Here is a 19,493-nt window from a genome sequence, read left to right as displayed (position 1 = left end):
AAAAAAAACGAACGGAAAATGGCAAGTGATCTACTTTCGGGTGGCATTTCTCAAAGCACGCGAATGAAAGTAAATGTACGTTAGTTCGAGTTTCCTCTCGCGGAGGCGCCAACTTCTTGTGAACTAAATAGGTTTACATGGGGGTGTTTTCTATCGTTCTAGAAAGAAACGGATAAAGCCGCACAATACGTATAAATAAATCCTAGTCAATGTTGATTCTTGAAAGTCCTTCGAAACGATCGTGTGCCGCCCGTTCGTGAGCAAGTGAACATTTGGCAGTTACTCCTGTGTTTTTTTTTACCACGCAAATACGCGCCCCAGTCGTCTTCGCCATTGGAACAAGAACGTGTCGTCATTTTGCTGCAATGTAATGAAATCTTCCTGCCGAAGCAAATGCTGAGCAACACCGCAAACGCCGTCTCGAAGTAGCTTTCCAGCAGGTGGAAGAGTATGTTATCGCTTAGTATTCTACTGCAAGGTTTCGCCTTTCGTCACACACGCCTCGAGGTAATCGATTCGTCGCTCTAACGTCGTCAGCTTCTCATTCAAAACGGCCAGCCGGGAACGGCACGACATGTCTAAAAAGAAACCACGTGGAAACGGTCATTCAACGGTGCTCGAGTTTCCAAAGGCTGCACCGATTCGCACCGAACGAGTTGAGGAAATCCGTGATACGCTTAATGCTAGCCGTTATCACTTCTATATACTCCCGGTTGGCCCAATCCTGGTGGATCTGCTTCTGAATCGCTTCCCGATGTGCGTCCATTTTCTGTGTTTTTGATTGTGAGCCACACTACTAGCACCGAATTAGTGAGTAATGGTTTAACTAATTTAGAGAAATTACTCCGTTTCCTCCCCTTTCTTCTTGTTTTTTTTCACGCTATGGTAGGGGTACACTGATTAATGGCCCTCCTGCCAAAGAGACATGTGGACTGAGTAGAGCTTAAAAACACCATCAACTAATTTACGAAGGGATTTCAATTCTGATTTTCCACCCAAAAAGTATTTTGTGCAGTCTTGTATGAGAAATAGCCGAAATTTGTTTCCTAAACACCGACCAAAACAATCATTCACACCTTTTGACGTTCTGCACGTCAAACACGCCCGCAAGGACTGTGGGTTTATAGCGCATGGTTCGAAGGGTGCAATGCTTACTTCCCGTGCGCTTTAGTTACAGCGGCACCATGCAAGCGTGGGGACGAATAAGGATAACTGGCAATAAATTCATATAGTAGCTGTTTTGAAGCAATCGCAGCGCTAGCATTATAAAGCTAATGAAATTCAAACAATGGTAGCAAAGCATTACGATAGTGCCAAACATTTACAACACCCTCAAGGCTACTGACCTTAAAAAAACAACGTGGCTAGCTCCCAACCGAGATTCCACGTTGCTCCCGCTGTTCGGCAACAGCCTGTTTGATTCTGATCAGCTGGAACGCGTCGAGCCACGCTTCAAAAAAGCATGCAATGCGCACGTTTTCTGAGCATAACACACAAAGCGCCTCCCGTTTGCTCCCCCCGGTCTCGGCAAACCTATTGTGGTGCGCCCGTCGGTTTCAAACATTCTATTTTTTCACACATTGCGCCTGGCTGCTTTCTCTCTCTCTCTCTCTCTCTCGGTGTGTAGGTGTGTTATCTCCTCCGTGGCTGCTCCACACGAAGCCAACAGGAGATGGAGCAACGCACGCGTTCGTTTTGCATCACCCGAAGCAGCGACATCTCACAGAGGCCACACGGCGAGATACTCGAACATCTCGTCCTGTGCAATTGCACCTACTGCGATTGACTCGCGCGGCTGACCACACTGTGGGTGGCTGATTCTCGGTAAAGCATACAGCATCAGCACGGCTATCATGAAGGGCATCAATAGCAAACGAGATTTCTTCGTTAAATGAGAGCAATTGTCTCCTTCAGACTGACTGACAAAATGCCTACCCCCAAAGTTGCAATTACCCGCAACGAAGAATGCTCAATCAACTAAACTTTGGTGTCGATTTGGTGTCTCTTTTGTGCTACGAAGACATTTCATGCAAAAAAAGCATTCCTTCCATTCGTGCTGTGTTTGCGTAAGGAAGCTTACTCCACCGTTGCTTTCTGGCATAACCGAAACCGGAAGAAACGCCATCAGGCCGGGCAACAAAAAAAGAAAAGAACGGACATTGAAACATGGCCCGAGTCCTTTCCACTTGTTACTTCTTCTGCTCTGCCGAAAACGCTCTCGCCAGCAGCACTCTCGCCCCCCAGGGTTGGGGGTGGTTAAGAATGTGTGTATGTGTGCAATGGGGGGTTTTTCTTTTCTCGAACAAGAAAAAAACAAGAAATTCGGTACCCCAAAAATCGACCAACTCTAAAGGACTGCTTTCGGCCACAGATGCCACAGATTGTGTCGGTAAGCTAAAGGAAGAAGAGAAGACAAAAAATGGTGCAACAGAACCCCACTCGTATTGCTCTCTCGCTCTCTATCTCTCTCTCTCTCTCTCTCTCTCTCTCTCTCTCTCTCACTCACTCGCCACCAGCTGGGCCGTGGTGGAAGCTGTCCCGTAAAAAGCTCCCAGACACTGGGTCCTGGACTCCTGCCGAGAGACCAAACATCGTTTCACACTTCGTCAGCGTGCTTCTTTTTTCTTTCTTTCATGCTGCAGGGACGAGAAGGAAAATCGTCTCGCGGCGGAAAAAAACTCCCGGAAAGTCTCCCGCGACGGCAACTGCATCCATCATCCATCATCCACATTCATTCCACGCTGAGAGCGCGCTCATCCCAAAAAGCGTGTCCTGGCCACACACACACACACACACACGCACCCACAGCACGCTGGTGCCGGTGGTTTTGGTCGATCTCTGCTGGCCAGGACACGCGCGTGCTCGCCCGAGAGCTTTCCCTTTTCTCTCTCGCTCTCTCTCTCAAAAAGCGGGAGAAAGAAAGAAAGAAAGAAAGAAAGAAAGAAAAGGAAAAGGAAACACAACGAACGGCCGGAAAATTGGCTTCGAGCTGGCAGCTCCGGCCGCGCGAAGGCCAGTCCGCCAAGGAAAACCCACCGGAGCTGGTCGTCCTTGGATTGCGCGCTGTCGCCCGTGACCGAGGGACGAGAGCTGCGCGAGTTTTTTCCGCCACCAACTTTTTATCGCAGTTTCAACCCCCGCCCCCGACTGTACGCACACGTGTGTGTGTGTGTGTGTATGTACGTGTGTGTGTGTGTGTGTAGGTGATTAAAGGATTTTTTTTTTCAAAATCTTCCACGGACAAGTGAACCGGGATTTTCCTCCCACCGTTTATTACTGTGTTAGCTGTGGCGGCGTGCGCTGAGCAATTGCAAGTGGTGTTCTTTTCGCGATTTCCCCCCACGAGGAAGTACGGGGGTGGTTGCCACCCCGGGTGCATGTGTGTGTGTGTGTATGCGAACCCCCTGTGTGCACAGGTGTTGTTTTCCGCGCAGCGTTTGCTGCAGATGCTCCCGATTTGGCTGCTTCCGGTTTCCGCTGGTTGTTGGTGCAGCGAGCCAGTTACTTCCTTTTTTTTTCTTTTGGTCAAATTGCTAGTAGCACTCGGTGAGGGTGCCTGTGTTAGTGCCCTGGAAGTGAAACACACGAAGCAAACAAAAAAAAAGCGAGTTTTCCCCCAGCGTCGTGGCGATTTCGATTCCGATTGCTGCCCTTTTGGATGCGGTGGTGTTTTTCCCTCGTGATGTAAGTAAGCAAACAAAAAAGAACCCTCCCGATTCCTTCGCGATCCTTTGGTTCTTATCAATCCCGTTTTTCCACCCCGTAGATCTTCTTTTCCACCCACAAAAAGCTCACAGAGATCCTGCCCGTGATTTGGCGTTGCAGCGGCGATTTGCATTTGCAAAACGATCGCGCTTGTAACGGCTTCTCCTTCAAAAGCCCGTTTCATCGTAAGCTTGACGTGCTGCGGGGAAAGGACTCATTGAGTGGGTGCTTTTCTCTCTCTCTCTCACCCTCCATTCCTCACTCCCCCTCCTCTCTCTCTCTCTCGCTCATTTCACAAGCACCCTTCATTGTGCGGTACTCCATCCGCGGTTTTCCACGCGAGTGCCACGTTTGCGGAAAATTAAAGAATCACCACCCTTCCGCTTCGGGTCGGCGCGCTTTTGCTTTCCTCCTCCCGAGGCATTGTGCGTGTGTGAGTGCGTTTTTTTTTCTGTTACGCCAATCCACACCACCCCCTACGCCCACCCAAAAACGTCTACAACCACGATTATGTGATTCCGAGTCTCTCGAGAGAAAGATCCTTCCTTTTGCTGCCGTCGTCGTCGAGCACTTTGTGTGCCGGCTTAAGTGCCCGCATGTGACTACCACTTGGTGTGTGTGTGGGTGGGTGTGCAACTCCTCCTCTCCCCCCCCCTCCCACATTCCACCACCCTTTGCAACCCGAGAGCAAGTTTGTTGTCACTCCGCTTCCCACCTCACGGCTGGTGGTGCTCACAGGCAGGTTAAAAGGGCTCACACTTTGGGGGTCCTTTCGAAAGGACTAGGGCTCGACCGAGAGGACCGCCTGTGTATGTGTGTGTGTGGCCGCTTCGTGTGAGGCGCGCGTTCGAGTGGCGTTCACTTCGCAAGTTCTATGCAAACATAAACACGCTTTCTCGACTTTGGTGGCACGAACATGGGCGGCTGCGGCTGCGACTGCGGCTAAGTGGTACGAAAGAACACGATACCGAGAGTGAGCGAGTGTACGTGTGTGCGTGTGACAGAACGAGAACCCAAAACAAAGCCGTATCCTTTTTCGCATCGGCAGGATACGCGCGGATGCTGCCCGCCTAATCTTTAAAGCCCAGAAAGAACAAGGTGTACCCAGACGGCGTGTGTGTGCTTTTTTTTTTGTTTTTCCACCCCCGCCGGGTGGTTCCGTAAGGATGCACGCCCGAAAGGATGGCGCTTGATGGCGACACTTCCGGCAGCACGGAATTCGGCATTCCAGCACCCAATTTTATTTCTTTTTCTTTTGGCGTTGCGCTCCATCCATCCAAGCGTTTTTGGGGTCAAACGGTTTACAACGGACATTCCGAACAATACCCACCCAATCACGGGCATCTCCGGGGGCGGAGGGAAGCAGAACCACCCGGAAGTCTCCACACAATTCGGGAACAACATGAGGGTGAAGTTTTTTTTTCCATTCTTTCTTTCGGGGAGGGGTTTCTCTTTTCCTACCCCTAGCGGGAAAGCTATTGTTAAAGTCCGGCCGGTGGTGGCATTTGCTTTTGGTCGTTCTATCCACCCGCGTTTTGGCTCCTTCACCAGACCCATTTAGCGTTTGCTTTTTTGGCCCATAGCTTCTTCCCCCCCTTCGGAAACCATTGTGTTTGTGTGGGGGTGTGTGGGTGGGTGTTTGTCTTCGATCCACAAGGCCCCAACCCTCGAGGACTTCCTTAAACTTTTTCCGGGTCCCGGGAATTATGCATGAAAATAAAATCGCTCCCCCAAACCGCGAACAGTCAAACCTTCAGGACACAGAGTGAAGGAGCATGGAACATGCGTTTTTTTATGTTCACCACTGCTCCATTCTGCTTCCATTTAGACCTAACGCTTTGTCGACGAAAGCCTGTGTGTGTGTGTGCGAAGGAAGGCAAAACTTTTCCCCAAAGGAAAGTTGCTTGAATGGTGCACGAAAGTTGACGAAAAAAAAAAAATAAGCCCCATACCATTGAGGGAGCTCTCATTGGCTCGATTGAACAGGGGGAGTGAGTGAGTGAGTGAATGTTTGAAACGTGTTCCTAATTTTTGTTGCAAGATCATCCACCAGCCACTCGGAAGGAACGTATAAGAGGGAGAGCCAAAAGAGCCTGTTAACTGTTTGTGGAATAAGCGCGCAACAACAAAAAAAAACCAGCGCGACACAAACGGTGCGCGCGGATCCGTTTTCAAAATGTCCCTCCGCTAATGGGGTCCTTTCGTTCCTTTCGTTCCTTTCGTTCCTTTCGTTCCTTTCGTTCCTTTCGATCGTCTGATCGCGCGCGCTTCAAAACACACAAAATCGGGCGCACGCGTTTTTGCTACAAATCCCCAACCGGGGCGCTACACTCGATTAATCTCTTATCGTTTGTCAATCTTCCGCTCGCTTTGATTCGTTTTATATTGAGCCCACTTGCGAGAGGGCGCGCGCTTGGCTGCCTTTTTTCTGTTGGTGTTGTTTGTTCCAGCTTTTCCTCGACGGCTTTTCCTCGTTGGCTTGTGTGCGCCCAAGTTGAGCGCCCGAAAATCGCGAGAATGCTGCTGCTGATGATGGTTTCGGCAATTGAATTTACCTGTAGCTCGGGGCTCGTGTAGGGTCCTTGGAAGAGCCAGCTTTGCTTGTTGAAATACTAGGAAGGAGGGACATGGTTAACAGGAACAAGGCGGAGGGCAACACAAAAGGAAAAAAAAACTCATCCACCGATTCGCGAGCCGCCCGCGTTCTCTGTTTCCGCTGTGTTTCCTTTCGCTCGCTCGCACTGCTTCTCCTGGTAAGGATTCCTCTTCCGGGGGGTTTTCGTTTCCATTTCCTTCTATTCTTCTTCTTCTTCTTCTTCTTTCGCAAGCAATTTTGTTTCATTTCGCCCGAGCCACTCACGTTCGTTTTCCGCGTAACCGGTGATGTTTGCGCGATTCAACCGAATTCGGAGAGCAATCTAACGGTGACGGGGGCGTCCCGGGCGCAAAATCGGCACCGAGATGGAAAAGATCGGGACGAGCAGAGGGAGAAGAAGAAGCAGAAGAAGAAGCAAGCGTGGGCGTTGGAGGAAGCAAATAAATAAGGGAAAAAAAAAAGGAGGAAAAGAAAAGAAACGAAACAAAAAAAAAAGCACGAAAAGTCAAGGCAGCAGCAAACACAGCGGCGGCCGACAAGCGGATGATAACGATGATAATCATTATTACGCGATTGCTAAACAAATCGGCTCCAATCCGTGGGGGCGATTACGGCGATTGGTGGGGGGGGGGGCAAAAGTGGAAAGCTCCTTGCCACCCGTCGCACTCATAAATTGCCGCACGGAAAAGCAGCACGGAAGCGCGAGCTGTTTCTGCTCCATTTGGGGTTGCAAATAGAAAAAAAACCAGCACTCACACAATAACACCATCTCGCGCGTAATCGTTTTCGCCTGTAAAGTGAGTCGCTTTTCCCACCCCAGAGTGGGGGAGGAGTCGGAAAAACTCCCCGAAAAGCAGGGTCCCACCTCCTTGTGAGGGTGCAGGACAAAAAGGACATTCGAAAGGAGAGAGAAGCAAAAAAAAAAACCGAGAGGGGGTTTAAATTAAATCGCTTACAACGTAAGACCGCGAGTGCGAATGTGTCACCCGACGGGTGGTAATAAAGCCTGGCCAATCGTGACGTGTCGCCGGCTGTCCGAAAGCGCGCACGCTAAAAGGACGATATATATATGAAAAAAAGGACGAGCGAGCTTAAGACGAGACGAGCGCCTGATGCGCTTATGCTTCTTTAGGAAGGGCAAACGGCAGTTCAAAGTTCCATTTTGCGGCTAAAGCTGCTTGGGGGGCTAAGCTATTTCTGGCTCGGTACGACCGTTGTTGCCAGCTTCAAGGATACTGCTGGTGCTGCTGCTGCTGGCAGCAGGAAATCAACGCCAACGAAACAAAAACCCAGCCCTCGCTGCTTCGGTCTTCTGGTGGGAGGATATTACGGCATTATTGGGGTGGCGTAGAATCGGCCTACGGCTGCTAGAAAACGCATCGATGGGGGGGAGGGCGCACAATGGAGGCAGGTCCTTTTTCACGGGTACATGAGCATGAAAGGGGCTGACATCCTTCGGTGTCGATTTGGACCATCGGTGTCGATTTGGACAGGGGGGGGGGGGGGAAAGAAAAAGAAGTGTCACACTCCGAAGGGAAATGAACAGCTGAAAGCGATATATTTATCTACATCTCCATCGGCTCCATCGGGCGCCTTTTCCGAGCTGCGGGAGATCATCCAGTGCGACATCACAGCTCGCTGATGATTATCCACCGGGTGTTGTACCGTGTGTCCTTCTTGCTTTCATTTCGTGTGGGTGTGTGTGTGTGTGGTGTCCTTACAGTCCTTCATTTCGGTACGTACGAACGTCCTGCGACAGAAGGACAGACACGAACGCGCAGCACTACCGATTGTGCCAAAAGGACCCACCGGTGCGCTTGGGCTCGGATAATGATGTCGACATATCCTGCGGGAAAGCCACCGCACCAGTGGCGGTTGTGTGGGGAAATGCGACCGGAAAAAGCCGATGGCGACGGAATGGGAAAAGCGTTCGGCATTCGGGGCGTGTTTCGGTTTTTTTTTGGCGCGGGGGGGGGGGAGGTTTGGAATGATACGTTCCAGGAAGAAGGACCTCGTTTTTTGACCGCTTTCCTCCCCGGCTTTTCGCGTGATGATGATGATTTCGGTTTAAAGGACAAAAAAGCGCACCCGCAAGCGCTTATCAGCCCAAAATCGACCCCGTTTTGCCCTGGCCGGAAATGGAATTGTAACAATCGAATGTCGGACTTCAGGCAAAAAAAAAAAAATAGAAAGTAACTTATCATCGCCCTGGCTAATGATGATGGGGGGGAGGGGGAAAATCTTTACCCGATACCTCGGCAAGCTGCTGCAGTTGACGGTCACGGGTCACGTTGATGTCCGCGTGGTGTTTGGAAAATTACAACAAATCCCGAAATGGATCGAAATGATGACAAAGAAAGAGAGCGAGAGAGAGAGCCCTCGAGGATCCGATTGTTTGTTTCGCTCACACCGCGCGCGCGTCGTTGACATGCGAAGCAGAGAAATCAATCAAAGCAAGCGTGAAACGAAATGAAAAAAAAAACAAAATATCCAACACATTTTATGGTTCCAATCTGCGCTAATTTTTGCTGCCGTCGACGTTCGTAGCACCAGCAAAAAAAAATGATGCAAATTTAGCCCCCAGCCTCTCATGAAGGCACAGGAAAAAGAAAAACCACCTTCAAGGACCGTTGGAAATCCGGCAAAACCTGTAGCAGAGCTTGGCGCAGTGAAGTTTTCCCAACCATATTCATTTTCCGACGCCATTTTTCCCCTAGAGGTTCCATGGGTGCGCCTTTTTATTGGCAATTTAATGCAAACGCCATTTTACGATCCCCTTCCGATCGTTGCCACCATTTGCTCTCTCTCTCTCTCTCTCTCTCAACCACACGCACGCACGCACGCAAGCCAGCAGCACACGCGGCGCCACCTCTCAAGGATGCGCGCTGATTTGCGCATAAAATTTTCTAATGTTCCTACCCAACGGGGGCCAAAACCCGGTTCTATTCGCGCGCTGTATGGAAGAGCATGGAAAAGCTGCCCGAATTACGTTACAGCCGCGTGCTACGAGATTGCGGAAGACGCGAGCCAGCAAATCAGCCTTTATTCCGGTTTCTGCCAGCCGCCGCGGACAAGGACAAACAAGGATCCTTGTGTCGGTGAAAGTCAACCCTCTCCTCCTTCCGGGCTCGGCCGATCTAATGGGTTTTGATAAAGGGGGGGGGGGGGGGGGGGGGGTAGGAAATTGTTCAAAGCGAAACAATTCCCGCCGTAGAATCAAAACCACTTTCAAGCGGTTCTATCGGCGGTCGACGCGAGGCGAACGCACATATCTCGACTCGTTTGCGATTGAATTTTGTGGAGCTGGTGAAGAAGAAGAAGAAGAAGAAGAGAAAGACACATTTTCCACGCCCCCATCCTCAAACGCGAGTGCGCATTTTCCAATTCCATCGCTCAAGGCTCTGGCTGAGCGAAATGCCAGCGCGCAATGGCGAGTGGGGGGCAAAAAAAAACAAAAAAACACACAGCCACACAAACGAACTCGACGAACACGTGTGTGTGTGTGTGGTGCTCCACCTACCAGCAAAGGGTGGAAGGAGACACATCGTCACCATCATCATCATCATCATCATCTTTTATATATATATATATATATTTTTTTTTGTGTGTGCATTGCAGCTCCGTCTCTGCCGAAGATGAATTGTTATCGATTTCTTATTTTCCGCGCCAGCCAAAGCACCCGATGGCGGGCACCTCGATGGTGAGCCCATTCTATTCGATTTAGAATCCTTTTAACTTGAAACCATGCACACACACACACAAGCTCAGTGCGCGACGGCCTCAGGGAGGCCGAGAAAGAGCGGCGTATAACAAGCGAGTAATCATTTCAAATAAATTATGCTTTCTGATAACGCTGCGGTGGGGTTTTTTCTACTGCGGTTTGTTCATGTGTGTGTGTGTGTGTGTGTGTGTGTACGTATGCGGGGGTGGTATGCAACAGGGATTCTTAATTCATTTCGAAGCGCTTCAAATCCCTCAGCTTTTACCGACAGTCGCGACGGCGACGGCGTTTGGCTTCCAATTCTTGCTTCTTTTTTTTCGCTGCTTCTTCGTCTCGTTTGCCATTTCGTCCTGAGCCCCCCCCCCCCCCCATCCAAATAGAAAAAGCCACACGATCAAAGCATCGAAAAACCCCATCGCGCACTTTTCCTTCCATCAGCATCAGAGGGACCAACTCACAAATATTCCTCGCAAATGCGCGTTCTTTTCGTTTCGGATGTATATGTCGTCGTCCCCCGCCAGCTTTTTGAGTAAAGGAGATTCCATATTTTTTGCAGTTGTTGTTGTGGCCGCTATCCTCTCCCTCCCCCCCCCCCTCCCACTCCTGCACACCTCCACCCACAAATCATATCCGGTTGGCATGGTGCTTTTTTTTTTTGCGCACTCCCCCACCCAAAAGGGGACGATGGCGCAGCAATGCTTTATCGAAACGGACGGATCTCGGATCTGGAAACATGATCTAACCGCGCGCGCGCGGGAACGAAGCCGCACAAAAATAACCAAAAAGAGTTAGGAAGAAAAAGGAAAAACCACCCCCCCCCTCAATAGTATCCTTTAAAGAAAGTATTTCTAAAGATTCCGCAAACCGCTACCTGTGTGTGCGCTTTCGAAGGACTCGCTTTGGAGATAATTTATGGAGCGGTGTTTTTTTTTCTTTCTTTTTTTGGTTTTGCTCCTCTTCTTCCTCTTCTTTCTCGACCGGGAAATGGGTGCACGCGGTGGAGAGAAAAGCGAACAAAAAAGGGTTGCGGCGAAATAAACTCCACACCATCCGCTCATTCGCCGCTGGCGAGAGGTAACGAGCGTCTTACGGGGCCAATTACGACGGATTTTGGGGTTGATTGACTGCAGTCCTTCCCGTCCTTGTTTACTGCTGTGTGTGTGTGCGGGGCCCAGAGAGCTTAATCAGTTCCAAAGGATCACAAACGGACCGGGCGCAAGAACGAGCTGCGCTGCTGTTGCACGGGAATTGTGACGAGATTAATAAAGGAATAGAAAACTATTCCACCCCTTTGGATCACCCTTTTTTTTTGAGGCAGGTAAAAGGCAATATAATTGCGGATCTAAGCCGCGGGTTTCACACAGAAAAAAAGCTCCACAACATCACCGCCCGCGAAACAGGAGACGCTCTCACTCTCTCTCTCTCGCTTTCACTTCCTTTGCACCGTTTCCTCGCGAAATGTTTCACCCAAAAAGCAGCTGGAAATTCGATTCCCATAATGGAATATCGAAAACCGTGCGGCCCTGGAGCTCCCCTTACCCGGGGGTGCGGGTTTTGATTGCGTCAATATTTGAGAATATTCGCCCAAAGAACCGCGGCGGAAAATGCGAGGATACCAGAAAACGAAAAAAAAAAAGCAAGCCCAGTCTAACTTCTGGCCACTTTCGGGCACCCTCTAGTACCCTTTTTTCTGCGCGAACGCGCTTCCCAGAAGAGTACGGCAAATGATTCGGTGCTTCTGTTGCGAAGTTTTGCGCGCCAGTTCATTACCAGGTTGCCCCCCCCCCCCAGCTTCGAAACAAGGCTTGCGCGCTCCCTACGCCAGCCGATGGTGTTCGATTGGAGAATTTTCCAAAGTAAATGACCCCTCCCCGGTAACCAAACGTACCCTTTTGCGATCGCCTTGGGAAGAAAGAAAGGATGTTTAACTTTCGCACAAAGTTACTTCCTTTTTGCCGCTTCGTTCTCGTCCTCCTTTTTGGCCGGAATCGCGCCGAGATCTTCTGCCCTGGTGAAGCAACAAGTAAAGCAAAAATTGACCGCAGTCAGCCTTGTTCCTCGGGGGATGGGAAGGTTTTGAAAAACACAAACTAACTTAACGGACCTGCTGATTGGAGCCCCACCGTTGGAGATGGAGGCAAGCAACGGCAACAGCGAACAGAAGAGAAGATGCCACCGTCAGAGCTCGAGGGATTAATCTAGAACCACCGATGTCCCTTTACCCCCACCCAGGAAGCAGTCACTGATTTCAAGAATCAACGCCACGGTGGTGCCCTCGCTTTCCCTCGAAGCCGAGCAAGAGAACGATCGGTTGTAATTACGGTGCGACTTAATTCAAATTAATGTCAGTTGGATCCAATTTATGACACGGTTAAAATGCGATTATCATCACTACCCCCCGACAGGAGCGCGCGTAATAGAACGAGCCAGTAAAAGCGGCCAATGGGGAGAGACACAAACACACACACACACGCAGAGTGACGGATACAAGTGCAACACTCTGTGCGCAAAAACCAATACCGTCACCGTGACAGCGCCGTGTGTGGGGGGAGACTATCGAAGAAGCAATCGAAGCAGGCGAGAAAGTGAAAAGCAAAAAAAAAAAAGGCGAAAAAAAAAGGGACATTCGTTTTGTGAAACAATTTGGGGTCAGCTTACCGACCGACCGAAATCGAAGCTCGTTATTTCGTTCGCCCATCCGCGCGGGAAGGAGAAACAAACAGGGAAAACAAAAAATAGCGAAATGGAAGAAGAAAAACCCCCAAGAAAAACCCCAGCAAACACGTGCAGTGTGGTCAGCATTTCGCGTTAAGCTCGCTTGTGCCTCGCTTGGGGAGCGCTGTGTAGATGTCACACACGCGGTTCGCGGTTTTGGGCTGTCCTTGCGAGAGCTCAACCCATCGCTATACGACGGTCGTTGCCACATCCGTAAAAGATCCGCAAGCAGGTGTGTGTGTGTGTGTGGTGTAAGCTATTCCCCGTCGGTCGAATCCTGACGGCAAATGTCTCCATCATCGCCTTTAATCGTCAAATTGCTTTGGGTGGCCGATTTTCCCGATAACAAAAAAAAGTAGCAAATCGAACACAACAACCGGTGTGTGTGTGTGTGGCGCTGCGTCAGCTGCCCAGCAGTGGAAACGAGCACGTACATAACTCTCGAAAGCACACACACACGTGCACACACACACATGGCTAGGGCTAAAGCACAGCCTCCTTTGCACCACTCGAAACGGTTGCTAGGACGCTTGGACGGCTACAATAACTGGCCGGGGTCCCGGGATATTGATTGATTTCTGCCGCTTTTGTGTCACTCCTCCTTCTTCCTGCCGTTGGCACTGAAATGCGCCCCCCCCTTCAGTTCGCAGTAATTTATCCGACGCACAGTAATGTGCATCCTGTTTGTGTGTTTGCAAAGGTCCCCCGTTTTGCCGACGCCACTAATCCCGGGGTGTGTGGGGGGGGGGGGGGGCAGCATTGGCAGGATAAATCCAATTAATTAGCCTACTCGCCAAGCCTTCATCATCATAATCCTGCGCTCGGTGAACCAGAACAAGGGTGTGTGTGGGAGAGAGAGAGAGAGAGAGAAAGAGGCCATCCATCCTGGCTGTCAGGACACGCGCAGGCCCGGGGGGGGGGGGGCACGGTTTGTTTGTTGTGTTGATTATTTGCAAGTATTAGCCGACGGTTCTCGGTTCAGCATTGGGCTCCATAATATTACGGTGTGTGCGTCCGGAATGGCAAGGATAAATGCACCCTGACCTGCCTTTGGGGGGGGGGGGGGGGGGGGGGAGGCGAGTGTCCTTTTTCGGGGTTTTGGGTTTCGATTTGCGGCGAAAATGATTCCAAATGCCATGGTAAGACATCACCATCGGCAAGCAAAGCCTACTAAGAGCGGGTGCTACACGTGCTAGCGAAATCCTTGCACAGGACGAGGAGACGAACGAAGAAACAAAATAAAAAAAGAAGGAGGCTCCACCTCCAAACGTCCTGAATGCGTTCTGACAGCGAGCTTAAGCGTTGTTAGTTTGTTTAAGCGCGAAACAAAAGCGCACGAAGCGGATTTTGATGGACCCAAGTCAATGTGTGGCTCTTCCACGGTGTGACGAAGGTGCAGCTTAGCATTAATAGCAGTGGAAGAATGTGGGCTCACAAACCGATAGAAGGAAGAAAAAAAAACCACACACACACACACACAGCCCGATAGTTCTTGGCTGTGACGTGGCGTACGGTGCCTGGACATGCCAGGACCTTTATGGGGGCGCTTTTGTCGTCCGGAAACCGATTGAAATGTATCCTAAATGGATGGAGCGCAAAAGCAACTGACGAACTGTGACCGTTGCACGTGTCCCTTTTCGAGTAATGAAGCCAGGATTCCTTGCTCAAATTGTATCCTTCCTATTTTTCTCTCTCTCTCACTCTCTCTCTCTCACTCTCTCCATTCCATCCATCCATCTCGCTTGTGTCCTTTATCCCCAGCCCCAGCCCTTGCGACCGCATGAAAGAGGCTCGGAACGTTCCACCAACAATGCACGGGGTTTGGTCCTTTGCGCGGTTTTGATCCCTTCTCACGCGGCAACGTTTTATGCGTGCGGCAATCAACCCCCCGCCCGGATCTCACCCCCCTTCAAACGAACCACACCCCCCCCCCGAAGGGAGGTGACCGCGACCACCCACACCGAGCGAGCTCCAGCGGCCTGCCACCGAAGCCCATCAATGTCAGGGAAATATTTCAATTACACTCATCCACCAACCACCGGGGCGCATCCTCGTGCGATGGGTTGGGTTGGAGCTTGGTGTGTTGTGGTTTTGTGAATGATGTGTTGTTCTTTCCACCGCCCTGTGAGGCAGGAGTGTGTGGGTGTGTGTGTGTGTGTGCTTTTTTTATCTCGTCCTTCTCGTCCAACCCAGTAAATTCCTTCACACCTTTCGCACATCCATCACACGGCCCATCGACACGCCGCTTGTCCGTTGTCACATTCATCTTGCTGGTTTTTCTTTTCTTCTTCTTCTCGTGTTCAACGTTCCACCACCAGGGACACACCACGGGCCTTTAAACAAATCGTTTGTGTGTGTGTCCTGGGGCCAGGATACGAGCCGGGGCTAACGACCGCCCAGCTGGGCCCAGCCCAAGCGTCGTCGAATGGTGGGAAAATGTCTCGTGTTAAAGCTCATTTCCGTGCCCATCGAGGCGCTCGAGTTAAATGCGTCTCTCCGTTTTGTGTGTGTGTGTGTCCTTTCCTTATCCTACGGACAGCAGGTGACAGGCAGTTGGTGTCGAGAGCGGATGACGCTTATTAGCACCGCCCGCGCAACGACGGTTCCATTGACGGTTGATGAACTGCACACCGAGCTCGGCACGTCTTTCGTCGTCGAGTCCGGCGAGCCAATCTGGCACCCCATCGGTGGAAGCGCAAAGGATAGAAAAATGACCCACAAAACCCCAGTCCGGCCAATAGATGGGAGCACTTCGAGCTGCTCGTGGTCCGCTGCAAAGCCACCCGATGGCAAACGCCTGGCCAGGAAATGATAATTATGCTTCACAAAGCCTTCTGACGGCTCGCGCGGCAGCGCCAATAATCAGGCGCTCGTTACCAGCACCCCGCGGATGGTGAGTTTGTGTCCTTGCAGTTGGAAAATTGAACCTCCTCGTGGCTAGCAGAAGCAGGCAGACTTTGAAGGACTTCAAACTTTCCACGCCCCACGAGGCGGGCTGCAAACAGGATCGCATTCAGTTATCGGTGCATCCGGGAGAGGAGTTTTATCCACGTGCAGCCAGAACAGCACACACAAACCATCGCGCTCTCTCTCTTTCTCTCTTTCCTTTGTATGATACATCATCCGGATCTGATTGCGTCCTCGCTCGGGGAAAGCATGCATTTCCCGTTGCAATACCCAAAGACGCCGCCACTCGCCGCTATTCTCGCCGCAACCAGCGAATATGCTTCAAAAACTTCACCGTTCTCAACGCGCAACCACGCTTGGGGAGTGGGAAAAGTTTTCTCGATTTTCCCGGCATGCGGAAACCCGCACTTAGCAGGCCAGAACATCCCCACCAACCCCTACCAGGAGCATCAACGTCAGCCAGTGGTTTTTTTCTCCGACCCCGATTTTCCGGGTTACATGGCGTTACGTGGCGTTACATGGCGTTACGTGGCGTTACATGGCGGAGCTTTAAGCGCTCTCTCACCACGGTAGCCCCCTTCAAAGTGCCGCTACCCTGAAACGTTTAACAACGCTCCACGTGAGCGCAACACACGCTAATCCAATCCCGATTCCGATCCTTCCCGAACGCCAAACGGTTAATCAAAGCGAACTGAAGAGCGCGAAATCAGCGCCACATTTTGCAATAATGAAATTGATCCGGAAGCCCCGGGATCCTTTCGCTCCTTTTCCTGATGGGGGAGGGTGGAAAAATGAAAAATCGCCAGCGAGGAAAAGCACGTAACACCGCGAAACCTCCCGCTGATGCGCGCACAATGGCCCTTGATGAGGTCATAATTTCCAGCTCGATTTTCCAAGCGCGCCAATCCAACCGTACGTGCGTAGGGCGCACGAAATGAGAGGCCCTGTAATGGCACACCGGTGCACGTTGGGATGGGGATGGGGCGCACAAATATTAGCTCCGAAATGCCAGAGCGCAATAAGAGACGGCAATGATTTGTTTTTTTTTCTATTTGCTGGTTGGTTGGCGTTTCTTCACGCGATGCGTTCGTACGTCCGTCTTTTTTTCTGCTTTGCCTTTGCTTTGCTGCTCCACCAGCAAACGTGCATCAATTAAATCGAAACACGAGCCATGCCGTGGTAACGTAATGCCAGGTTTTTCCCGTCCGTACTCTTGCGCACACACACCGACACACTAAGCGCGCCTGTGTCCTGTTTCCTTCTGGGTTGAAATGGGTTTCACCAGCGTTTCCATCGTTGAGCTTTGCGCTTTCATCATTTAATCACTCGCGAATGACGGAACCGCGCGCCCACATTCCCAGCAGTTAATGAGCCTTCTATCGTTCTTTCTCTCTCTCTCTCTCTCTCTCTCTCTCGCTCTCTCTCTCTCTCACGCTAATACACGAAACATGCGACGCAAAAGGCGCTACCAAAGGACTTCAATTCCCCCTCGGTGCGCTTAATGTATGCCGGAAATTGGCCACAGATTCCCGGTGACGCTGGTTGAAAACTTACGCTTCTCTCCCCTTGCGCTATCCCAGAAGGAAGGCGGACGGAAAATTGAATAAAAAACGGGGTGGGAAACCCGGGGATCGTAAAATGAACTCAAAACTGATCCTACCCATCCTGCATTGACGCTGGTCGTTCTTAACGAGAGGCGCAATATTTCAGCGCCCAGCCCTGTTTGAAAGTGGGAAAAAGCGCCATTTCGCCCGGGAAAGTCCGGGAAAGCCCTCATGGAAACCCGTGCGTTGAATATGGCCTCCCGCCCACCCAGCCACCCAGGATTGCTGCTGATCCTTTTGTCGTCAACTGACGCCGGCCTTGACGTCTCGACGACACAAAAGGCAGCTCTCAGCTCGCCGACCTTTCCCCGATGGGGTGTTGCAGATTGACGATCTTTCGAGGTAAAATGAAAAAAAAACGCGTCCTACCTGGCGCCCAGGTTGGGAAAATTGCGCTGCAAAACCCATAGAAAATGGGGTGTGGGGGTTTAGTTCCATCCAATAGCGCGACATTGACACGCGGGGGAGATGTGTATACAAAATTAATTCGACTAACCTTCGGGGGAGGAGGCATTTCCCGTGATATTAGCTCGCCGGAGGTCACGGTGGAAAATCCCGTGCCGGGTTTTCCCATGTCGGGCATGGTCATGGGGTGCAGGTAAATTAAATTTATCTTGCATCTCTCGCGTGGCGTGCTTTGTCGCTGCAAGGACGACTTATGAGCAACACGGGCACGATCACGACGTCCGGTTGTCATCAAAAGCGCGACAAAGCGTGGCTTTTTTTCTTTCTTTTGCTTTGATTGATGGAAATGTGAAATGAGCAAAACGAGGAGAGAGAGAGAGAGAGCGAAAAAACCGGTACAATCCCTGCTGGTTATGACTACGTTCTGGTGTTCGAAAATAATAAAAAAAAATCACCCAAAAATCAACCACAACCACCAGCTTTCGTGCTCATTAGGAAGTGCGCAGCTCGCTAAAACCCGCTAAAGCTCTCTGTGGACGCGCGTCCACATCGGGTGGACAGGACATCGCGCCATCGAGCTGGAAGAGGACCCCAATTTTTGTTGCATAAATAAATAGGCTGCACGCTGTCAGCGAGCGGCAACATCCATTTATAATCACCTTCCCGCCCGAAAAGCCCGCGATGTGGCCACGCGGGGGTGAATAATGAATAAAACATGCTGACGGGAAATTACGGGCACATCGCGGGTGCGTTTTCCAACGAAACAAAAAAAAAAAGAACCACCCTGTGCCGGGTTTTGATTACGTCGTCGGTGGGTGACACTTTCACCGGGCACAGGTTTTCCCTGGGTGGAGGAATAATAATAAACTCCCACTTTCTGCCGATGGAAACGGATTAAAAGTGTGGCAAAATTGTGTTATTTATCATGCAGCGAAAAAAAAACAAGCACAAAAAGAATTAACAAGTAGAAAGAACGACAGGCTGCTCGATAAGCAGTGTGAAGCGCTCTGTGGCAGGCCTGAGAAGGAGTTGCCAGGAGTTGTTATCCCGCTAAAGGAAGTAAGCAAAAGGACCGCTACCGAAAGGTTGTCCGGAGTGACGCCGGTCGCAGATTTTTAGCTTCGCTTCGTCGCATGCAAAGTAGTACCATGGTTGGTTGGGTGGAAGACACCAACAGGCACACGGTCGGTTGGCTGGGGATGAAGATTAATGCGCGCGGCATCGTTGAATTTTTATCTTCAACACGGGCCGCCAATGTTTAGCGAAATTAAATCTGCCGCTTTCTGCGAATGTCCATCCATCCAGGGGGGCTTAACGGGATGGGTTGCTGCGTAACGGCTAATTACGGATTCGGTCGGGATGGTGAGGTTTTAAAAGCTGCGCATCTGCGAAACGAAAAATAGCCAATTCCGCGCGCGCTTTCGATGTGCTAAAAATAAAGAATTTAATTTCGTGTGGGGAGGGATTTGCCTGTTGCATACCTTTAGGCGTTTAACAGCCCGCAAGAAGGTGTGGGAAAATTACAAACCACGCTGCGAAAGGATTTTCTTCGCGTGCCAAAGCCTACGTTCACCAAGCGTTTACACCCTACCATGGTTGCTTCTTAAAAGCGCGATTTATACACAAATCATGCCCAAAAATGGACACACAAAAATGCGCTACAGGCCCGCGGGTGAATTCTTACGCACCTTACCAGAATCCTGCCCATTAGTGCCGCTTTAATATCGACCCGGCAGTGATATCGAAACATAATACCATCACCGGGCGCTCCCAGAAAATGAAGTCGCCGAGCGAACCGTCGGCATGTTGACGAGAGCTAAGGCTGCCACCACCGGAAGAG

At 50.8% G+C, this 19,493-nt stretch overlaps 1 protein-coding gene across 1 annotated transcript; it reads right to left on the bottom strand.

Annotated features, from left to right (window-relative positions):
• Positions 1 to 90: 90 nt before the first annotated feature.
• LOC128725622 (probable protein BRICK1-B) lies at positions 91 to 1,020 on the bottom strand. Its single transcript, XM_053819382.1, has 2 exons — positions 649 to 1,020; positions 91 to 578 (listed from the first exon to the last, which is right to left on the bottom strand). Exons 1-2 carry the CDS (start codon positions 764 to 766, stop codon positions 469 to 471), a joined length of 228 nt encoding a protein of 75 aa, XP_053675357.1. The 5' UTR covers positions 767 to 1,020; the 3' UTR covers positions 91 to 468.
• Between the last annotated feature and the right edge of the window lie 18,473 nt (positions 1,021 to 19,493).

The sequence above is a fragment of the Anopheles nili genome, chromosome 3 (genome assembly GCF_943737925.1).
Source record: "Anopheles nili chromosome 3, idAnoNiliSN_F5_01, whole genome shotgun sequence".
Classification (NCBI taxonomy): domain Eukaryota; kingdom Metazoa; phylum Arthropoda; class Insecta; order Diptera; family Culicidae; genus Anopheles; species Anopheles nili.
The sequence above is the reverse complement of the archived record's forward strand: the minus strand, read 5'-3'. Positions and strand labels throughout refer to the sequence as shown.

Excerpts from the sequence above, each read along its gene's own strand:
- LOC128725622 (XM_053819382.1), bottom strand. The coding sequence starts at position 766 with ATGGACGCACATCGGGAAGCGATTCAGAAGCAGATCCACCAGGATTGG. Across the intron at positions 579-648 it reads GGATTTCCTCAACTCGTTCG|ACATGTCGTGCCGTTCCCGG; the intron begins GTGCGAATCGGT and ends GTTTCTTTTTAG.